Consider the following 20,724-nt stretch of genomic DNA (forward strand, 5'->3'; position numbering starts at 1 on the left):
GCTTCCAAGGGCCTGGCCCGTCTTTAGCCACAGCGCCCCCCAGTGGCCCCGCTGAGCAGGAGCCTGGGGTGCAGGTGGACCTGGGAGCCAGCGCCTGAGCCCTGGAAGGCCCTGGGCGGGGCCAGGGGTCCGAGTGCTCGGCTAGTGGGGAGCCCACGGGAGGTAGGATGGCGGCCTCTGTGCCGGGAAGACCCTCGGCCGCTGCGGGTGAGGGTGGGTGGGACGCAGTACCCACAGCGAAGGCAGGGGAGACCCGGAGACGCTGGTGCAGCCGGGGACCCAGGCCTCACTGGACGCTGACCTGGCACTGACCCCCGCCGGGTGCCCCAGGCCCTGTCGTGTGTACGGACAGGAACTGCTCTGCGCCTCTGCCCTCAGCAACACTGGAGGTGGGCCTGCTGGCCCCGGCCTCCTGACCGGGGTCCCGTGTGGAGGGCGGAGCCACGGCGGACCCCGCAGGCTCACTCCCTGCGCCGGCCAAGCCCGGGCCGAGGACTCGGTGGGGGCCCAGGGACTGTCACCTCTCCAGTCGCTGCCCGAGTGGAGAGGCTGAGGCTGTGTCAGCGGGCAGAGCCCTCCTGCCTCCAGAGGACCCCAGTCACCCCACATGCCCACCCGCGGGGAGCAGGCTGGCCAGGCCACAGGCGGGGCTCCGCACCCCTAAACACCACACACCTCAGGAGACAAGCCCAGCAGCCAGCACTGAGGTCAGAAAGTTTCATTCGAACCTGCCGCTCATACAGTCTCCGCTCAACTGGCCAAATCCAGTCACTGCAGGCCGGCAGACCATCCCCCGTGGCCCCGTCCCCCCTCCCCCTTCCCGCGCTGCTGGCCAGAGCCCTGGCCATGAACTGAGTGCAGCCCCTCCCAGCCTTGGACAGTCAGCCCCGCCCCGCCCACCCCCCAGCAGGAGGCCAGCGAACCGAGGCCTTGGAGGTCTGGGCTTGGCCTGGGGGGGCCTGGTGGACGCGTCGAGGGCCAGGCCGCGTGGGGGGCGTCAGGCTCACATCACCGCCTCCATGTGCAGGATCCGCAGGGCCTCGGAGATCTGGGCGCTCGTGTCCACCTGGCCGTACATGCCCACCAGGAAGGCGCGGTGCAGCAGCATGGCCGCGTGCTCTGGGGAGACAGGACTGCGGTGGGCCACAGGGGCAGGGCCGCAGCGGCGCCTGGCGGCGGGCGGGGCAGGGCCGGCACGCACCTTGGCAGAGCAGGGTGTACTCCGGCAGGTTCCGGAGGGCCGTCTGCGCCACCTCGAAGTCCCGGCTGCCCAGGCAGTACATGAACGTGGGCAAGAAGTCGGCCGCGATGCTGAGAAGGCATGTGCTCAGTGGGCACCTCCCCTCGACGCCCGACGGCCCAGGCTCCAGACTCCACTCTAGAGCCCACGGCCAGGCCCGCCCCCACTCCTCCCCCCGCCACGCGGCTCACCTGGGGTTGTTCTGGATGGAGCGCAGGGCCAGGCTGAAGGCCAGGCTGCGGCACGCCTCCTCCTCGGAGCTCATGAGCCGCTGGAGGTTGGTCTGCAGGGCAGGGCAGGGGCGGGGTGTGACTGGGCGGCCTGCTGTCCAGGCACAAGCCCTCAGCGCCCAGGGTCACGGCCTCCTGACAGCGGTGCGCTGACGACGACGACGACAGCAGCGGGAACCCCGCTCCCAAGCCCCTCCGGTGCCTGGCCAGCTCTGGGACTCAGACCCGTCAGCGAGTTGCAGCCCCGAGCAGAGCGGTGGCCCTGCCGTGGTCCAGGCTCGACCGCGGGCATCGGGGGCTGGGTTCCCGCACGTGCTGCCCCCACCCCCAGGGCTTCCCGCCAGGGCCCACGTGGGCTGCTCCGTGCCGACTTGCGGGTGCAGGCACAGCACGAGCTGCGGACACCCCAGGAGGAGCCGACGTGGGGCAGCAGGTCAGCCCCCCGGGAGGCCCCGCTCACTAACCGAGAAGAAGCCCAGGATCTCGGGTCTCCGCCGGGACATCTCGTCTATGTCGCCCAGAACCTCCAGCAGATCTGTGGGGGCAGGGGGCACACGAGGGGGGCGGCTGCAGCAGGACCGGCCGGCAGTGCCTCGTGCCACCCGCCAGCAGGGACAGAGGTCAGGAGCGTCCCAGGCCCTGGCCTAGCCCTGCGGGCTCCCTGGGTGCAGTGTGCCCATCACTGAGCCCCCGCCTCCTGGAACCTTCTGCACTGTCCTCGCGCTGGGTAAGGCCCAGGGGGAAAGCACCCCACGTTCCGCTGGCCAGTGACCAGCCACGGCGCCGGCCAACGGGGAGCTTTCAGGGGCGCACACCCTCCCCGAGCCTCTCCAGCCCCGAGGGCCAGGGCTCTGCACCTATGCCAGGCTCCTCAGACGCCCCACCCCTCCTGCCAGGTGGCAGCTCAGCCCCAGGCACCCGTCACTCCCAGGCCTCCCAGCACCACCCCCGGCCCCGAGGCCTCCTCTCCTGCAGACGCCGCCAGCCGCCAGTCCCCCTTTGCCGGTACCTCCGCCCCCACCCCCCACTGCAGGGTCTCCCCAACCTTCTGCTTTGCCTGCAGCCGGCTGCCCTCCCTCCAGCGCCCTCTGCACCCCCAGGAGGCAGCAGCCCCGCCCCTCCCAGGCCAGCAAGGCTGCTCTTCTGGGTGCCCTGCAGGGAGGCTCTAGGCCTGGCCACAGCCTCACCCTCGACGGTCTGGCCTCGGGAGAGCCTCTTCATGTAGGGGGCCATCTCGGCTGCGGTCAGCGGGGTGAAGAGGGAGACGCTGACCAGGGGCAGGGAGCCCGCCGAGCTCTCGTCTGGAAGACAGGAAGCCAGGCCTGTGGCTGCAGACATGGCCGTCCCGGAATGCTGTCTACGCAGGGCCGCCCGGGGGTGATCGGGAAACACCCACATCGAGGCTGCAGGACCCGTGGGTGCAAGCGGTCGTCCTTGCCCGGCAGTCCCCGAACCACAGGGCCAGGAGGTGCCCCCAGCGGAGCAGGGCGCTCAGCAGGGTATGCAACAGGAGCCAAGGGGGCGCCTGTCACCTGCTGCTCCCTTCCTGTGCTCTCCTGGCATACAGCAGGCGCTCAATAAAGACACCTGAGTGCTGGGCTCTGTGCTAAGTGCTGCACGGACTGCCGAGAGCCACACTCACACCCGCGATGGACAGGAGAGCAGCCCTAAAGGGCCAGCGCCTGTGGCTCAGTGGTCACACGCTCACCCATCACCAGCTGGTCGGGGACGTGAGGAGCACCGCTGGCCCGGCCTGTGGGGGCCGTGTCACTGTCACACGTGAGGGCCAGACAGCACAGTGGGGGCCTGGCCAGCTTCCACGGTGGGGCGGGGTGCTATGGGGTCGCACGGGCCACGGCACCCCTCAGTGCTGCCTGCACGTGCCCGACTGGGGCCGCCGCCCAGGGACACCTGAGCCGGTCTAGGGCTGCTGCTGCTGCTGGGGTGGCCAGGCCTATAACCTCTCCAGAACCCTGGGCCCACTCACCCTCTCCCTCCTCGTCCAGGCCGTGGTCGGCTCGGCCATCCCTGCTGGGCAGGCTCAGCCCCGCGAGGAGGGACTTGAGCATCACCAGGTCACTGCTGTCGAAGGACAGGTCGCTGGGGAGAGCACAGGCAACGGTGAGGACAGGGCTCCAGGTGGGGGGTGGGGGGGGCAGGGCCCCGACCCCAGGAGGCAGCAGGTCTGTGACCTGGCCGCTGCCCGCCTCAGGATCCCGGGCCACCCACGGCCACAGGCACTCACTGGAGCGCGTCCGCGTGCTTCTGCAGGAAGGCGGCGGCTGCCGGCGCGTTGCAGGTGACGTACTTGTGGGTGAACTGCACGAACTTGTTGAGGAAGGGGGCCAGGTGGCGCGAGGACTTCCTGTAGTTCTGCAAAGGGGCCGCCAAGCGATGCAGAGCTCAGAGCCGAACACGCCCGCCCAGCCGTCTGCCTCCCAGGCCTCCCCAGGGACCCTGGGCACCACGGCCACCACCACCTCTGGCCACTGGCATTAGGTGGAGGCTCCCGAAGGGTCAAAGGGCCTCGTCCTTCATGACCTCCATGCAGACAGGGAGCCGTGACCTCAGGGCCACAGGCTCAGCAGAGGCACAGCGGGTGTGCAGACGCAGCTGAGTCCCCGTTGTGTTTGGAAAAACGAGGGGTTTGCCCAGACCTCTGAGAAGTGGGGGCCTTCCCAGGCGCTGGTCCCCAGGAGCCCCCACCCAAGGGCCTGGCCAGGGCGGTGGGAGCAGCGGGAGGAGCGGAATGGGGACTGGTGGGGGCAGCTGGCTGAGGAGGGCGCGGGGCGCAGGGCGGCACCCACCAGCAGCAGGCGGATGAAGGAGCGCAGGCAGTCCCACAGCGCCCCCTGGTGCTCGCTCTGGAACACCTGCGGCTGCAGCAGCTCCAGCACGCCCAGCACGTGCAGGAAGAAGGTCAGGTGGTTCTGCTGCCGGAACTCCTGGAAGTTGAGGTGGGTGCGGCCGTGCAGGAGAGCGGCGATCATGGGCAGGTGCCTGGAGGCAGGAAGCGCGCTGGGTGGTTCGCCCGCCCGCCCGCCCACCACTGGGCAGACCCCACCAGAGTCGGCTGGACGCCCAGCTGATCCGAGGTCTGGCCCACCGCGCCTGGCCCCAGGTCAATGAGGAGGTGCTACGCGCCAGCGCCCTGGTCTGGGTGCCCCTGCCCTCCCGCCGAGGCCCAGCTGCTGGGCTCCAGCGCCTGGCCAGGCTGTGCACGTGCCGCGTCAGCTGTCAGCCCAGACCTGCTCTCAAACGGCATCGGGAGTGGGGAGGCCGTACCTGAGCAGCAGGAGGGGGTGAGCCACCGCCAGCTTCCGACAGGCCATGTTGGCGTCAGCCACGCGGCTCTCGGACGCCCGGGAGTCGCTGGTGTCGGCGAGGAGGGTGATGAAGCGGTGTGTGAGCACATCCAGCTGGGAGGAAGGGGTCAGAGGCTGGGCTGCTGCCTGCACACCTCGCTGCCCGCCCAGAGCCTGTGCCCCTGAAGGAGCTGCCACAGGGCACCACGGGGCGTGCGGGGTCCGGGGGCCAAGGTCCCTGTCCTCCAGGACCGGGCAGGCCAGCAGTGACCAGGGAAGCCTTCCTTCCCCCAGCGTCCCTGCAGGTCGGCAAGCCCCAGCCAAGGTTTCTAGACAAGCGTGCGCGCACACACACACACACACTTCAGTCAACCCCTTTCCACAGAACAAAAGCTCTCACTTCTGCCAAAACGACCTGGCGAGCGGGGGAAGCCTACGCTGTGCGTGGAGCGTTAGAGACGTGCACAGAACAGGAGGAGAGTGGTCAGAAGACAGCAACTCCTCCCGCGCCAGGCCCGGTGCGGAGGCCCCGCCCCCAGGAGGAGTGGAGGCAGGTGCCCCTCAGGGCCCACCAGAGGCGACAACAAGCAGGTGGGCCTGGCCCACGGCAGAAGCCACGCAACCACGAAGAAACGCACCACCCATGCAGCTGTGGCCTGCGTGGGTCTCAAAGGAACTACACGGAGTGACAGGAGCCGCCCAGAGGGCGCACCGAGTCTGTCCACAGAAAGCGCAGCTAACGCGGGGAGAGCGGAGGTGACGAGGTGACGGGGAGAGGCAGAGGGCGCCCGGGCGAGGGCACGCTTGCTGGCTGTGCGCCGTCTCGGGGAACACGTCAAACCTCACCACCCGCGCCACACGCCCTGGGCCGGGGCCCCTCACTGAGGAAGGACGGGGACGCAGGAAGACGGGTCTCTGCTCCACACCGAGGACTTCTAAGGAGAAAAGCCACACCCAAGCACCTCCACACGGTCGCAGGCACAGGCTGCCCAGACACGACCCGCTTCGCACCGGCTTCCTGCTTCGTTCTCAAATCTGAGGAGACGTGTCCGTGTCCCGTTGGCGTGCCACCTCAGAAGCAGCAGGCGCAGCGAGCAGGGCGGCGGCTCACCTTGCAGATGCTGCTGGCGGTGGCGCCCACGCTGCGCAGCAGGACCTCGGGCGCGTGCACGCGGAGCTCTGGCCGCTGCAGGTAGAGCTGCACAAGCAGGTCCTGGCAGCGCTGGCCTGGCAGGCTGGGGACGGGGGTAAGGGGGGGTGAGGGCCAGGGCGCCCCCTGCTGCCAGAGCCGAGCCCGGCTCACCCTGTGGCGCTCCCATCAGCGCAGGGACACCCTCACCTGTCACCCCACTGCTGGATGCAGCCAGTCAGGTGCGCCGTCACCTTCCTGATGCTGTCGTCGTCCCCACGGCAGCAGCTGAGCAGCAGGGGCAGCCGGGCCTGAAGGAGGTCGCCGTCCTGGCTCCTGGTCTCGGCCTCGGCCAGGATCAGCTCCACCAGGCCCAGGAGCTCGGGGGCCTGGACCTGCAGCGCCAGCTCCTCCCGCCGCTTCTGCAACGGGCACCCCGTCAGCCAGCCCCGGGCGGACCAATGGGCTCGCACGCGTGTCACCCCAGCCCGCAGGCGGGTGCTCCCCATGACCTGCCTGAGGGGTGCGCTGGTCCCTTCCCTGCCAGATCCGAGGCACGTGGATGCAAGCCCAGAGGAAGTCCAGGGAGGCCGAGGGGTCAAACCTGGGGGAGCAAGGAGCCCCAGAAGCGTGAGGCCGTCCGTTTCTGGGCACAGACGGAAAGCAAGGCAGGGGCAGACGGAGGAAACAGGCTCCCTGGGAGGACACGGTTCGGCCACCACCCTCCCAGGGGCTCCTCATGAAGGGCCCAGATCAGCGGTTAGGGGACATGGGCGGCCCATCCTGCCTGACCTCTCCCTGCCCCACGCTGGCCCTGCCCACCCCCGGACTTGCCAGCCACAGAGGGTCATTTGGTGCCCACGTGGCAGTGTGATGACAGCCGTGGACGTGACCTGGGGAGAGTGGGCTGCTCCGGGCCTGGCTGCCTGCCCTGGTGGTCACATGCAACAGGGACACTGGGCCAGCGTGCTCTGTACCCCAGGAGGCGATGCCCACTGACGGGGCCCCTGCCTGGGGCAGTGGTGCAGCCAGGGCTGGGCGAGAGCTGCAGGGCCCGGAGGAAGGAGGAGGGGAGGTGCTGGGTCGGATGCCCGAGCCTCGGAGCCGCGTCCCCGCGGCCCCTGGCAGGTGGGGGGAGGGGCTCACCTGTGCTCCCGGTTCTTGCCCAGCAGGACGCGGATGCACTGGTGCAGCGTGGACCAATTGGACTGGTGCGTGAGGAGGGCCAGGAGGTAGGGCCGGAAAGAGGGCACCTGGGGGCCAGGCTGGCCTTTGCCCTGGGGAGGAAGGAAGCCTGGTGGGCCCTGCCTGAGGAGCGGAGGAAGGGCCATGCCCAGGAGGCAGCAGTGGCCGCCCACGCACCCGGCCGGCAGCCCCTCTGCAGACGACAGGTGTGCTGAGCTGAACCGACTCCTCGGAGACGGGGACACATGAGGGAAACATCAGAACAACCTCGCCCGCTCGCGGCCTGGCGGTTGCTCCGGGTCAGCCCGGGGCGCCGAGCAGCTCACACTTACCACAGTGGGCGCAGCCCGAGTGAGCAGTGCTCGGAGCCCCTCCCAGGTCCGCTCTGCTTTCCAGCGCCCTCTGCGGACAGGCGGGCACACGGAGGCCACCCCTCCCTGCAGGGCCCGACACCCCCGCTCAGAGGACCCGTCCCCACAGCGGCGCTTCGCTCCTGTCTGTCAGCCGTGGCACCGCCCAGTCCCCTCTGCGAGCACCTGGGCCCACAAGCACCGACCCTCCCAGCTGAGTGCCAGCAACCAGATCTGGCCGGTCGGTGACGGGCTTGGAGGGAACGTGGATGAGAACTGGGCCCCGGACTCTGCGAGCAGAAGCAGCGCCCGGAGTGGCCAGGGCCCTGGTGCCGGTCCTCGCCGCGCAGCCCACCTTGCTCCGGGAGAACAGCAGCCTCTGCTGCAGGTCGGGGCAGCTGCCGATCACCTCGGGGTCCAGCGTCTCCAGCCAGTCCACCAGGAGCCCCGAGCAAGGCCCCAGCCGCACGGCCTCCAGGCTGCAGGGAGGGGAGGGGGGCTCAGTGACACCCTCGGAGCTGCCCATCAGACCTGCCCCCGCAGCGCAGGCTCACCTGCTGCCATCGGTGTCCTGCTGCCCCGCGGCCAGCGGCTCCTCCTCCTGCAGCAGCAGGGAGCTCACCACCGCAACCGGCCTGGAGGCCGGGAGGGCAGAGGCGGCCGAGAAGAGCGCCGTCAACAGCTCCTCCAGGTGAGGCGACCTCACCCTGATCAGGCCCCGCAGGACTGTGGCAGGGACAGAGGCGATCGGTGTGTCATTCCAGCTTCGGATGGAGCCAGTGGCCCTCAGACCACCTGACTCCAAAGACAGTCCCCGATCCTGTGCCAACAGGGTCCGGTCTGCCAGCCCAGGCCGGCCAGCAGTGGGTGCAGTTGGGACCTGCCTCAGGGTGAGAGCTGGGGAGCCACGGGACTGGCTCACGGTGTTGGGTGGGGGCCTCGGCGGGGGCAGCAGGGGCACCAGGGGTCCTCCCAGGCCCACATACCTTTGCTGATAAGCTCAGGCTCCACACCACACTTCTCCCCGGCCCTCAGGGTGGCAACGAGGGCCCGGACGGTGGAGCTGACCACCTCCATGTCCCCACGGAAGGCCAGGGCCTCCGCCAGGTGCAGGAACCCGCTCCGCACTGCAGGAACACGCCTGTGTGACCCCGGGCCCGGCGTGGCCTCTACCCCCACCTCTGTCAGCTGGTCTGTTCGAGAGCCCCTGAACTGCCGACCCCCTCGGGGCCCACCTGCACTTCCCTCCCTGGGAGCCCCCCCAAAGCACTAGCCTACACGGCCTGGCCTCGCCCACAGGAGCCAATCAGGCACTCGGCACGCAGACCTGAGCACACAGCTGCCTGTGCCGACAAGGCCGTCGCTCTCCACGGACCAGCACACGGCTCAACCCCACCCGCCCTCACCGTCGCTGATCCTGCGCTGGGCCGAGTACTGAGTGGCAAACAGCTTGAGCTGGGCCTGTAGGGGCCCGGCCTCCACGCCGGGGCTGTCCAGCCACTGCAGCATCTGCATGAGCACTTTGAGGAAAAGCGACGAGAAGCCAGAGTCCTGGGGCATGCAGCGCTGTGGGACAACACGGCACATGGCTACGCTGCTCAGGCCGCCCAGGCTGTGGCCGGGGACATGGTCACAGCACCTGTCAACAGTGCTCCCAGGTGCCCCAGGGCCTCAGTCGTCACCCTGAACCCACTGCGGGCCACTCGGGGCAGCAAGGGCGGGAGATTAAGTGAACGGAACAGGCAGAGACACAAACGATAAAATACACCCGCACGTAAACCTGAGCAGGTACGGCGACCGGCCAATCAGTGCGTCCAGGGGGGAGGCACTCAGCGAAAACCACCCCTCGGCTCCCGGCTGGACACTTTCCAGCGAGGGCGACCACCCAGCCCCACCCTCCCGCGCGGACACGCCCACCTGGTACTGGCTGAGCAGGCGCAGCAGAGGGCAGGCCAGGAAGTGGTGCCGCTGCATGGACACCGCCAGGGCCCCCCCGTGCGGGGAGTTCAGCAGCGAGGCCATGGCCTGCAGCAGGCGCACCGCGACGCCCGTCCCCTCAGGGCTCCCCTGGCGGACTCGCGCCAGCTCCTGGCCCAGGGCCTGCTGCAGCGCCAGGGCCACAGGGCGGGCGCTGGAGATCTGCCACCGTGGGCCTGGGCTCAGCGGGAATACCTGGGCAAAGGAAAGGGCAGTGGTCGGCATAGAGGCGGCCGAAAGGGGCCCTCAGGCCTCACCCTGCGCCCATCACGACCACGCCCCCTTCTTGGCCAGAGGCCGGTCCCTGCAAGGCTCTCTGTCCAGGGAGGGCCAGGGCCTGCGTGGGGACCCCAGCTCAGGAGCGAGAGCACAGCGAGCACACGGCCACCTCGGCCCTCCATCCACAGGGTGGCCTCCCCGGCGGGAGGTGCAGGGAGAGTGCGAGCGTGCGAGTAGAAAGGTGGTCCTGCGCCTGGTAAACATGGCTGCACGTGGAGGGAACACACACGGACACAGGACCACCACCACGGGGCTCATGTGCACGTGTGTCAGGAAGAGGGAAAGCGGGGACGCAGGAGGGAGGGCGGGGCAGAGAACGGGGCACGGGGCCTACAGTCAGCCAGAGGCAGGCTGCACACTGAATGCACCAGAAATCGCCAAAACACACTCTGGACACAGTGTGTCGCACTGAGCCCCTTCTCAATAAGGACGCAAAGGCACACGCACGGCCACGCCTGTGACATGCAGGCTCGTCGGACACACGAGGGCAGGTGCCCGCTGGAGCCAGGCCAGAGGCCGGCCACTGCTGCTGGGCGGTGGTGGGAGCCATGGCACCTCTGGGCCGTTCTCCACACCGAACGCGTCTTACAACCACCCAGAGGCGGGCCTGTTCTGAGCCTGCTGTTCTGGGGGAAGACACGGGGGCACCGGGAGGGTCAGCGAGTCTCAGGGTCAAGCACTCCCGGGCAGGAGGAGGAGAGGGACAGCTGGGACGCCGGCTCTGAGGCCCGGCAGTGTGGCCGCACCTGCAGGAACATGCTGGCCAGGTCGTCCTCGGGGCCGAGCACCCGCACCTGAGTCATGGCCCGGATCCTGCCCTGGCCCGGAGGCGGCTCCGGGCTGCTTTTGGGTTTTGGCGCCTCGGCACTGTCTGCAGGAAGAGGGAGGCGTCGGCTCAGAGTCCCCGCCAATCTCAACCGGGACCCCGCCAACAGGGCCCGCCTCCCCAGGGCCCCACCCGAGAGGAGAGCAGACGTGTGGGCCGTGCGGGGCCGGGTACAGGAGCCCAGACGCTGGCTAGCAGCCACCATTTCCCCTGGGTCTGGGCTGGGCTGGTACCTCGCCTCGGGGGCAGGGAGGCCGTGAGCAGGGAGTGGAACGTCTGGCCTCCGGACGCTCCTCGCTCGTGCTGCACCTCCACCAGGTGAGCCATGTAATCTGTGAAGCAGCAGCTGGGAGTAAACACCACGGGCGGAGCTGGGCCCCCCTGGGCCCGCCAGCAGGAGCAGGAGTGCTGGGCACCCCACCCAAGGGTGTGCTGATGCCCGGCTGGCTCGATGGACAGGGACGGCCTGGCCTCTCCTGACAACCCCAGCCTCTACTCCTGCTCGGAGCTACAGCCCCCCTCCCCCCGCCCCCTCAGATCCCAAGCCCCGGGCTGACTGCCAGGTCCCGGACACTGACTGGCCAGCACGGAGACCCAGTCCTTACTCTTGTCCATGATGTTCTGCTCCAGGGTCTGGGGGTCGTGGGCCACGGCCTGGTCCAGGTGCTGCAGGAGCTTGCTCATGCTGGACACGGGGATGCCGAAGGACTGCACGAACAGCAGCAGCTGCTGGGGCTCCAGGTCCTGCAGGGCTGAGGCCACACGCACTCAGCCAGCACCCGGGGCCGGTTCTCCCGCCCCGAAGGCAGCTCCAGGTGCCGCCGGGTCCCACGCTCGCTCCACGGCTGTGTGCCAGCCCCGTGGCTTCTGGCCTCTTGGCTCTGAGCTCCCCACAACCCCCCGTGGCTCCCGAGCCTCCCAGGGGTCCAGGCTCCTTCAAGCACATCCTCCCATCCGCCCAGGCAGCCACCACTCCCTAAGCTGCTTCCTGCGCCCAGCCCTGCCTGCACCGCCCAACGGGACATCTTCCAGCACCAGGAGCAGCCCTGCCTTCCTTCCCCTCTAAGTCCCGGGTGGCTGGGTCCTTGTCCCCACAGACGGCTCACGCCATGCCTCCCTCTCACTCCTGAGGTGAGGGCTCAGGACAGGCTCTCTGCGGAGCCTCCCCTCCCCCGCCCCCGCCCAGCCCAGCCCAGGCCATACCTGCGTCCACCAGCCGCGGGACCTCAGAGCGGATCATGCGCAGCTTCAGCCAGTCGGGCAGCAGCAGCGCCTCCTCGGACGTGTCCACCAGGAAGGCCGTGGGCAGGGGCTTCTTCTCGGGGAACCAGATGTCCAGCAGGGCCTGGAACTCCTCGTCACCCGCTGGGGAGAGACAACAGGGTCAGCAGCAGACACGGCTCGGCCGAGGAGCCCCGGCCCCGCACACTGAGGCCAGCGGGGGGAGCCCAGGCGGGGGAAGCGGGTGCTTCCTCGTCTTGTCCGGGAAAGTCTAGGCTCTGGGGGATCGCGGAGAATCAGCTGAAAGTGGACTTGTCCTTCGTGAAACCCCGTTTTCTTGCTGGGCCGGGAGAAGGGGCGCGAGCACAGGAAGCCACCCGGGCACTGCCCATGGGCATCACATAACCACAGGCCAGTGTGGCCGGGCAGTGAGGAGTCACGGCCTGTCCATCTGTGGTCCGACCGTGTGGGTGCTGCTGTGTACCCCCCCCCCCCCCGCTTTCCCACAGGCTGCTGACCGCGGAGCGGCCCCAGCGTCAGCAAGATGACCATGGCGTGCACCACCAGGATGTGCATGGTGGCCGTCTCCCCGCTGCTCCAGCGAAGGAAGACCTGGTCCTGCGACTCCGACTGCAGGGAGAGGAGTCGTGAGGTCGGGTGGGCTCTGGGAGCGGGCGGGCTCCAGGGGGGCGGCTACCTGCCTTACCCAGCTGTACACCTCCTCCCCCTCCTTGCTCTTGCGCATGCGCCGGACATAGCGGGAGAAGATGGAGAGCAGCGCGGCCAGCACGGCGTCCGACTCGGTGCTGCAGGAGCGCTTGGAGAAGAGGTGGGACATGATGGTGGAGCGCTCCACGATGAGCCGGGCCACGTCCTGGGGGAGCAAGCCGTCAGCGGCTCCTCTCACGGCAGCCAGCTGCCCGTGACACCACACCACGCTCAGCATGGCGCCCACGGCAGGGGAGGGGAGCTGGGCACAGGGCCTCTCAGACACACGGACAAGAGGTGCCAACAGGGCTGGGAGGAGAAGGGCAGGGGCCCGGCACTCCCTGGAGGGGACACAGCCCTGACAAGAGCCACCCAGCCAGCGTGGAGAGGGTCCGCGGACACCATCCCACGAGCGACAGGAGTGTGACCTCAGGACCCACAGGGGAGGCCGTGCACCGTGTGCTGGACCCCGGCAAAGGCCCCGCCCCACAGGGGACCGTGCTCTCCGTGAGGCCCTCATCGCGGGCTCGCTCGCAGGAGCCCACTGGGTCCCAGAGCTGCCGCCAGCCCCTGGGAAAGCAGATCCACGGAAACGAGGACAGACGTGGGCCCTCCCAGCAGCACCCAGAGCAGCCAGCACGGCCCAGAGCAACAGGGCAGCCAGGCCTGGGGCCATGGCGGCTCGTCAGGCAGCAAGTGGCCCGGTTCCCCGCCCCCGCTGCCAGCTCTGAACGAAGGTCCCGCGTGGAACCGAGCCCCTCACCAGCGCCAGGTCGCTGTGCGGGCCCTGCTCCTCCACGGGCGTGTGCTGGGACAGGTAGACCAGGTAGGCGCTGACCGTCTGCGGGTCGGTCTCCATGTGCACGGCCTGCTGCAGCGCCAGGGCGGTGGAGGCGCTGACGCTGTGGAACAGGGGCAGCCGGGGCAGGTCGCGCAGCAGCCACTGGTAGCCCTGCAGCGTCTCCGCGTCCCCCGAGTCCTCCTCCGCCGGGGGCTCCTTCTCCTCCCCGTCCCGGTCACGCAGGCTGCCCTCCGACAGCACCAGGGACAGGCCCTGCAAGCAGACGGGGGTCAGCGGGCCTCCACCACGCCTCCGCAGGGCACCCCGACGGGCCGTGGGGGGACGAACAGGCCCCTGAAGCCCAGGGCCACGCAGGCTGCCACGGACGGGCTGCGTCCTGTTAGAGCTGCCCCAGTGGAGACAGCAGCACAAGCACGTGTTCAGCGGCCCGGAGACACGCACGCCAGGCTCCCAGCTGCCCGGGAGGGACACAGGGAGAGGGCAGAGGCGGGTCTGGGGTGTCACCCGCACAGCCCTCCTGTGAGAACCAGGCAGGAGACCTGGTGGGCACGGCCACCGGCTGGGAGGAGCCGCCTGCGGGGTAGCGCGCACAGGACAGCGGGCGGCTGCCCTCACCTTCATGGCCAGCACCCGGGAGGCCACCTGTGAGGAGCCGAGGCGCCGCAGGAAGTAGTCCAGCACCTCGCACGTGGTCTGCTCGTCCGCCTTGGGGCCCAGCAGCAGGTCCTGCAGGCGGCCCAGTAGCTGCTGCTGCTTCTGTTGCCTCTGCGGGGACAAGGGGACCTCAGGGTGGGCCGGGAGGGAGGGGGGCAAGAGGGGGACGGGGGCGGGGCCAGCACCCACCTGCCGCTTCTTGGCCTTCTGTTCCTTGCTCCCGCCCTCCTCCTCCTCCTCCCCGGAGGCGGCGTCATCAGCAGCGTCGTGCAGCAGGAACTCGCACAGGCACTGCACGGGCAGCACGTCCAGGGAGCCCTCGCTGGCCTGCACCAGGTCAGCCAGCCAGGGCATGGACTGCGAGGAGGCCTGCAGGGGCCGGGATGCAGCTCCTTCAGCTTCTGGCCGTCCTCATCCCCTCCCCCGCCCCTCGCCCGTGCCCACGCCACAGGCCCTGTCCCTGCTGCCGTGCACGCAGTCCTGTCCGGCCCTGCCTGGCATGGGCTCACCAGGGCTGGGGTGCGGCAGCCCGGCAGGGCCCGTCCGCCCGCCCCACCCGCACTCGCCTGCCTCTGGATGATGTTGAGCAGGAAGTCTGGGTTTCGGCTCCGACACAGCAGGTGCCCGAGGCGCAGGGACTGGTTGAGGCTTTTCACTTGGTCCAGGATGTGAGGGGGCGGCCTCCGAGGGGGCCCCCTGTGAGTGACGTGAGAGGCCGGTCACACACAGCCGCCGGGCAGCAGAGGTGGGGCCAGGACGCCTGCTGCCCCGAGGCTCCCTCCCCCCAGCCCTGCCGCTCTCAGCCTCCCCAGGCCACGCCGTCTCAGGGCGACTCCCCCCGCCACCCCCATCCAGGCTCAGTAAGAGCCGAGGGCGGGGACTCAGCGCAGCTCGTACTGGGGGTCGAGGCTGGTGAGCTGCGACAGGAGGAGGCTGCTGTTCTCGGTGATGGTCTGCTTGGTGGAGGCGGCTGCCAGGTGCCCCTCAAAGGCCAGGATCTCCTGCTTCTCCCGCTGGGAGGTCTGCAGCTCGCGGTTCAGCATCTCGGTGCGGGTCTCCTCGTCCGTCAGGGTGCACGGCGGGTAGGAGTAGTTGCTGAGGCCAGAAGGGGAGCGGTCACCAGGCATCGAGGCGCTCAGGGCCCCTGCCTGGTGCCCAGCTTCAGCCGTCAGGCCCCACAGGGAGCCCCGCAATCCAAGTCAGACGTCCATACGGGAGCCCCGTGTTCTCTGGAGCGCAGGCCTGGCTACCCGCTCGCCCTCCACACAACAGCCCGAGGTGTGCACGGAGCCGTGTCCCCAGCCTGGGCCACACGCAGAGCCGCACACGTGCGCACACAGCGCCGCTTTCTGGGCTCACTGAGGAGCGAGCGAGGCGCTCAGGCTGAGCCGGGCCTGCCGTGCATAGAGGCGGGTCACCTGTCGGCCCCAGCAGCTTTCACACCTGCTCCTGACAAACCACCTTGGCTCCGTCGGCCTCACCCGGTCCGGCCCCCCCATTCCTCTCCGTTCTGTCCTACGTCACACCACCCTCTGCCTGACCCGACACGCGTGCCCCCAGGCCAACCCTGCAGCCTCAGTGCCTGCCCCCACCCTGCAGCCAGGAGGAGGGAGTAAAGCTCTGGAGATGGAGATTCAGAAACGAGCCCACAAGGAACAGGGACCCCAGCGCAGCTCGGTCTGCGCTCCGCCTCCCGGCACAGACGGCCGCCCCTCAGGGTCCGTCAGCCGCGGGCGAGCCAGCGTACTTGGTCATCACCATCTCCATGAGCATCTTCAGCGTGGGGTACTCCTCCCAGGCGGCCAGACCTGAGGGCAAGGAGACAGCAGGTGGCAGCCGGACACAGCACCCCACTTAGCCACCACCAGCACCGGGGTCCCCTTCCCAGCCCGTGATCCAGAGCCCAGCCAGCTCCCCCAGGTCCTGACAAGCCAGACGCCCAAAGGAAGAGCCGCCACCGCCCAGCCAGGATGCGCCGTGCGGCCGAGGGCTCACCGATGTTCTCCGGGTTGAACGCGGCGACAACCAGCAGGAGGGGCCAGGCCTTCCAGTAGAGGGTGGAGATGGCGAGGTTGGGAGGCTGATACCTGAAACACAAGGGCGTCGACAGCCAGCCTCAGCCGCACGCGTCAGCGACGAGCTTCGGTCCAGGCCAGGCGGCTTCCGCACGCGTCAGGGACTGACCAGCTCGGCAACTGCTTTCAAGTTCACAGCCCGGGCCTGGCCGGTTTGCTCAGTGAATAGAGCATCGGCCTGCGGACTGAAGGGTCCCAGGTTCAATGCCGGTCAAGGGCACATGCCCAGGTTGCGGGCTCGATCCCCAGTGTGGGGTGTGCAGGAGGCAGCCGATCAATGATTCTCATCATTAATGTTTCTCTCTCTCTCTCTCTCTCCCCCTCTCCCTTTCTCTCTGAAATCAATAAAATTATAAATAAATAAATAAATAAATTTCGCAGCCCGGGCCTGTGCCTCACTGTCTCTGGGGGAGGTTCTAAATTTCAGGGGTGGCGACGGTTGCCCAGCCGGTGTGACTCACGAACTTCAGACGAGGGAACACACGTGGGCTCTCACACAGGGCTGCGGGACAGAGCGGCGCTGTCCAGAGACAAAGCGTGCGTGTGACAACACAGGGCGAGCCCGAGACCCGAAGGAGAACAGGGCCCCCGCGCCCCAGCGGGAAAGCGCCTCGGACTCCAGTGGGCTGGCTTCAGCCCCTGGGGGAGGGAGGGAGCATCAGGGCAGAGCGAGGGGATCGGGACCAGGCGCGCCCAGGCCTACCCCGGGGGCAGCTGGATGTTCTCGGGGTGGTGGTAGGTGCACAGGTTCAGGACGGCGTCGAGCAGCTGGACCCGCTCCACCTTCAGCACTTCCACGTCTGAAAAGCAAGGCCCAGGGTCAGGCCGCGGCACCAGGAGCAAGAAGACGGGCCTGCTCCCCAGAAGGTGGGATGGAGGGAGGACTGACGGGCACCAGGAGGAGCCGCCCTGGGGAAACTGAGGCAAGCCTTCACTGGGTGGCGCCTGAGCTGGCCTAGCGAGCAGGCAGGACTGCTGGGGGTGGCAGCACAGCGGGCAGGGGGAGCACACCCGAGTGAGAGCCCGTGGCGGGCGGCCGGCGCCAACTGGGCCAGGACAAGCCCCGAGGGACCCTTACCGTCCGCCTGCACGGCCGCAGCTCGCTTCACCAGGTGGTCAGCAAGCTCCATGGCGTCCGCGGGGCCAAGCGGGAGCTCGCGGGACAGCCCGATGACCAGGATGCGCATGAGCGTGTCCTCCAGGATGGGCACCTCGGAGCACAGGCGGAGGAAGAAGCTGTGGGGGGAGCAGGGAGAGGCTGGGCTCGGGGGGGCCAGCCAGACTGGCAGGTGACCCCAGTGCCAGGTGCCAAAGGGGCCACCACCCCCTCTCCCGGCCACTTGTTCCTGAGGCCTCTGTGGACACGGCCTGGCCTCCCAGGGAGGAGCGTGAGAAGGTGCCGGCCCTTTGGGGGCTCAGAGCGAGGGGCGGCCAGCAGAGCCTGCGACCCCCAAATGGACGGGGGGAGTGTGCGGAGTGAGCTGCACCAGCAGCAGGGACTGAGGGGGGGTGCACGGGGCGGGGGCGCTGGGCTCGGGGGAGGCAGAGCGGGACTGCCCGGGGGGAAGGACGCGTGCGCAGCGGTTTGGAAGGAGGGCGGCTGTTCGGGAGCTATCAGGGGTGGAGATGGGAGCCCCTGGCGGAGCTCCATCTCTGGGAGAAAAGGTGGCACAGGAGGCGGCGGCAGGGGGCAGGGATGCGTGGACTCGTCCTGGAGCAGACCCCGCCCACCCACCCACCGGCCCACACACTCACTTGCGGTCGCTCTCGGGCGGCCAGTTGTCCCACTTGTAGTAGGTCTCCGGCTGCTCTGTGAAGAGCACCTTGTGGAGGCTGCGGGGAGGAGGCAGAGCGTCAGGTGGTGCCCAGGGCCCTCGCCAGCCGCCCGTCAGCTCCAAGGCGGGCACGTCTCTGAGGGGCGGCTATTTCCTAAGGCCTGCGACGCCCCACGCCTTCCCGAGAGCCGGCAGCAACCCCGACAAGCAGCCCCGACAAGGCGTGCGGGCTGGCAGGTGACAGGGGGTGTGTACATGCCCCAACCCCGGGCAGACGGGACCCCACCTCCGCCCCGTCCGGAACGTCTGCCCGAGGTCACAGCACAGGGTGACCACGTGTCAGCAGCATGAGGGGCTGCTGCTGCCCACTGGCTCCTGAGGCTCGTGTCAGCCAGTGGCCACATCCAAGGGGACAGACAGGCTCCTGTGTGGCCAGCCCTGTCCCTCCCGGTGCCAGCGGGGCAGCACGGCCCCAGGCCGCACCAGTGCACGTAGTCCTTGGGGGCCATCTTGCTGATGGAAGGGACGACGGTGTGCAGCCACCAGACCGCGTCCCTCTGGATGGCGGCGATCTGGTTCTGGAAGGAGCGCAGCACCTCGAGGTCTGAAAGGGACACGCAGGTCACCGAGGCGCCTGCACGCAGCTCACGGCCGCCAACGCCTCCCAGGGTCCAGGTCAGGCTGGCACAGGGAGGGAGGCCTGGGCGCTGGGGCACGGCCGGAGCCCCAGGAGCACCCCGGCGCCCCGCTGTCTCCGACCGGGACCCCGACAGTCAAGCCTGGCCGATCCTTACTCTTCTTCTCGCCCTTGTCCCAGGCGACGCCGGCCTCCTTCACCTGGGCCGTGATGCCCAGCATCATGGACACGGCCAGCACGTCTGTGATGTGCACCACGAACCGCTCCTGCAAGCACAGCCCCGCACAGCGGCTTACACCCAGGCCGCACCCGGCCGAGCACACAGGCCGCTGGACAGGACCCCGGCCCACACGGCGCTGGGAAGGCCCGCCCCAGGAGAGGGCCAGGCGGGAGGAGGTCGAGAGACCAAGAGCCTGTGGGAGGGAGATGCAGCCAATAGGGCTGGACAAGCGCCTGCCCGGAGAAGCGTGCACCACACGGCCTGCGCGGCATCTGACGTCCTCCACACCCGGCCCCAATCCCTGCGTTTCAGCATCACCTCCCTCCACCCCGCCGCTCACTCTAAATCCCACCCAGAGCAGACCCAGTCCGCGCAGTCCCCATCCCCTGGCTCCCCGGCCCTCCAGCTCCCATCTGTCCCCACCTCCACACCCAGCCCAGAGGGGTCCCCTGGCCAGCCCCTCCCTGGTCCTCACAGGATGGAGCCCCGCTGCCCCCTGGGACTGGCCGCTGCACACGTGGGCACTGTGTAGCTGAGTGCATACAAACGGCACGAGAGGCCGCGAGCGTGAGCGCCCACCTTGAACTCCATGTCCAGGTACTGCGGCTCCTTGCGCTCCTGCATGAGCCCCAGGCAGAAGGCCTGGAAGTTGATCTCGTGCTTGGTCTGCTTGATGATCTCCCGCAGCAGGGCCCGCGAGGCCCGCAGGTAGTCGTCCTTGTTGGTCAGCAGGTCCTGGAACACCATCGCCAGGAACTGGGGAGAGACCAGCAGGGAGCTCAGCACCAGCGCCCGCGCCCCAGGCCTGCTCCCAGGGCCTGGCTCGGCCCTGCCAGAGCCCCCAGCTCTTCCAGGACACGGTGCCTGCCTGTTTTTCCAAAGCACCACAGGGCGTGCTAATGCGCAGTCACGCCCAGCGTGGACCCACCCCGCCCGATCCCAGGCCGCGGGGGAGCCTGCGCACTGCACAGCCGGGCTCGAGAGCAGCGCTGCATCATAGCGCCCCCCGCCGGCAGCTGCCCTGTGGGAGCCGGTCCTCGCTAAGTGAGGGGACAGATGACTCAGCAGACACGGGCTGCGGGGCACCCAAGCCCTCGGGCTGAGCAGCCGGCTCAGCCCCACACCAACTCCAAGCAGACCCCTGGCCCCCCACCTCTCCTGACACACCGGCTACAGGAGAGAGGGCAGCCGTGACGTCTGGCAGTGTCCACGTGATATTTCACACACAACCAAGTGGTTTAACAACCTGGCACGTTGGTCACAGGAGTGCTGTTCTCAGGTCTCCTTCAGAAGGGGACCCCTGAACCCCGAGACTCAGTGCTGGGCCCAGGGCCAGTCCCAGGAGCCGAAGGGACCCCCTGAGGGACCCTTTGGAGCTGAGTGCGAGTCAGACAGACTCCAGTGCTCCCCAGTTCCCTGGGCACGGCCCGCCACCCCTTCGAGCGTTCTCCCACGCACTGGGCGCCACACCGCGGCTTTTGGTTAGACCACCTGGCTCGGCGATGAGGCCAGCGCCCTCTCCAACCCGGCAGTGGGGTCCCAGGCGGAGGCACAGGACCGTACAGCGGCCGCCCTACCTTGGGGGCCAGCTCCGCGCTGTGCTGCAGCACCGTGTACAGGATCTGCATGTTGTTCGGGTTCCGGGCGTTGGACAGCTCGTTGAAAATCACGAACTTGATGGTGGTGCCCAGGTTGTCCTTGTGCGCGTTCAGCAGCTCCCTGGACACGGGCCGAGCAGATGGGCGGCGGGTGAGCGCGAGCCGGGCTGCCCCGGGCCCCCTCCCGCCCCGGCCGCCCTCCCGCCCCGGCCGCCCTCCCGCCCCGGTCACCTGATGCAGAGCATGTTGTGGTTGAGGAGAACCTTGGGCTTGAGGCGGATCTTGATCAGGTGGGAGATGACGTCCATGTCCTCGTTGCCGTGCGTGGTGCAGTTCATGCACATGGACATCCGCAGGTCCTGGGCCGGCCGCGTCAGCTGCTGTGAGTCCGAGTCACCACCAGCCCCGAGGCTCGCCTCAGGCCGGGCCCATTAGGCGGCCCTGGGTCTTGCTCTCACATTGAGGTTATGTGAAACTTTTCTAGCTTCTTTTCCGCATCAGCTAAATTCCTTT

The 20,724-nt window shown here is 68.8% G+C and overlaps 1 protein-coding gene across 1 annotated transcript; it reads right to left on the reverse strand.

Annotated features, from left to right (window-relative positions):
• Positions 1–703: 703 nt before the first annotated feature.
• Positions 704–20,591, reverse strand: INTS1 (integrator complex subunit 1; the record flags this gene model as incomplete). The annotated part of the gene is made up of 39 exons (XM_006108541.3): positions 704–1,119; positions 1,202–1,311; positions 1,432–1,523; positions 1,935–2,005; positions 2,658–2,771; positions 3,458–3,570; positions 3,716–3,843; positions 4,278–4,470; positions 4,756–4,889; positions 5,887–6,010; positions 6,115–6,326; positions 6,421–6,508; positions 7,051–7,181; positions 7,795–7,918; positions 7,994–8,165; positions 8,426–8,566; positions 8,846–9,005; positions 9,357–9,611; positions 10,442–10,566; positions 10,755–10,853; positions 11,127–11,273; positions 11,725–11,886; positions 12,261–12,372; positions 12,449–12,616; positions 13,214–13,504; positions 13,868–14,017; positions 14,096–14,275; positions 14,473–14,602; positions 14,804–15,001; positions 15,654–15,714; positions 15,902–15,993; positions 16,685–16,781; positions 17,060–17,217; positions 17,737–17,814; positions 18,240–18,360; positions 18,551–18,659; positions 19,193–19,369; positions 20,191–20,332; positions 20,443–20,591. Coding segments are annotated over 39 exons (5,424 nt in total), but the record flags the coding sequence as incomplete, so codon positions are not given.
• Positions 20,592–20,724: the final 133 nt, after the last annotated feature.

The sequence above is a fragment of the Myotis lucifugus genome, unplaced genomic scaffold (genome assembly GCF_000147115.1).
Source record: "Myotis lucifugus unplaced genomic scaffold, Myoluc2.0 scaffold_2621, whole genome shotgun sequence".
NCBI classification, from domain to species: Eukaryota; Metazoa; Chordata; class Mammalia; order Chiroptera; family Vespertilionidae; genus Myotis; species Myotis lucifugus.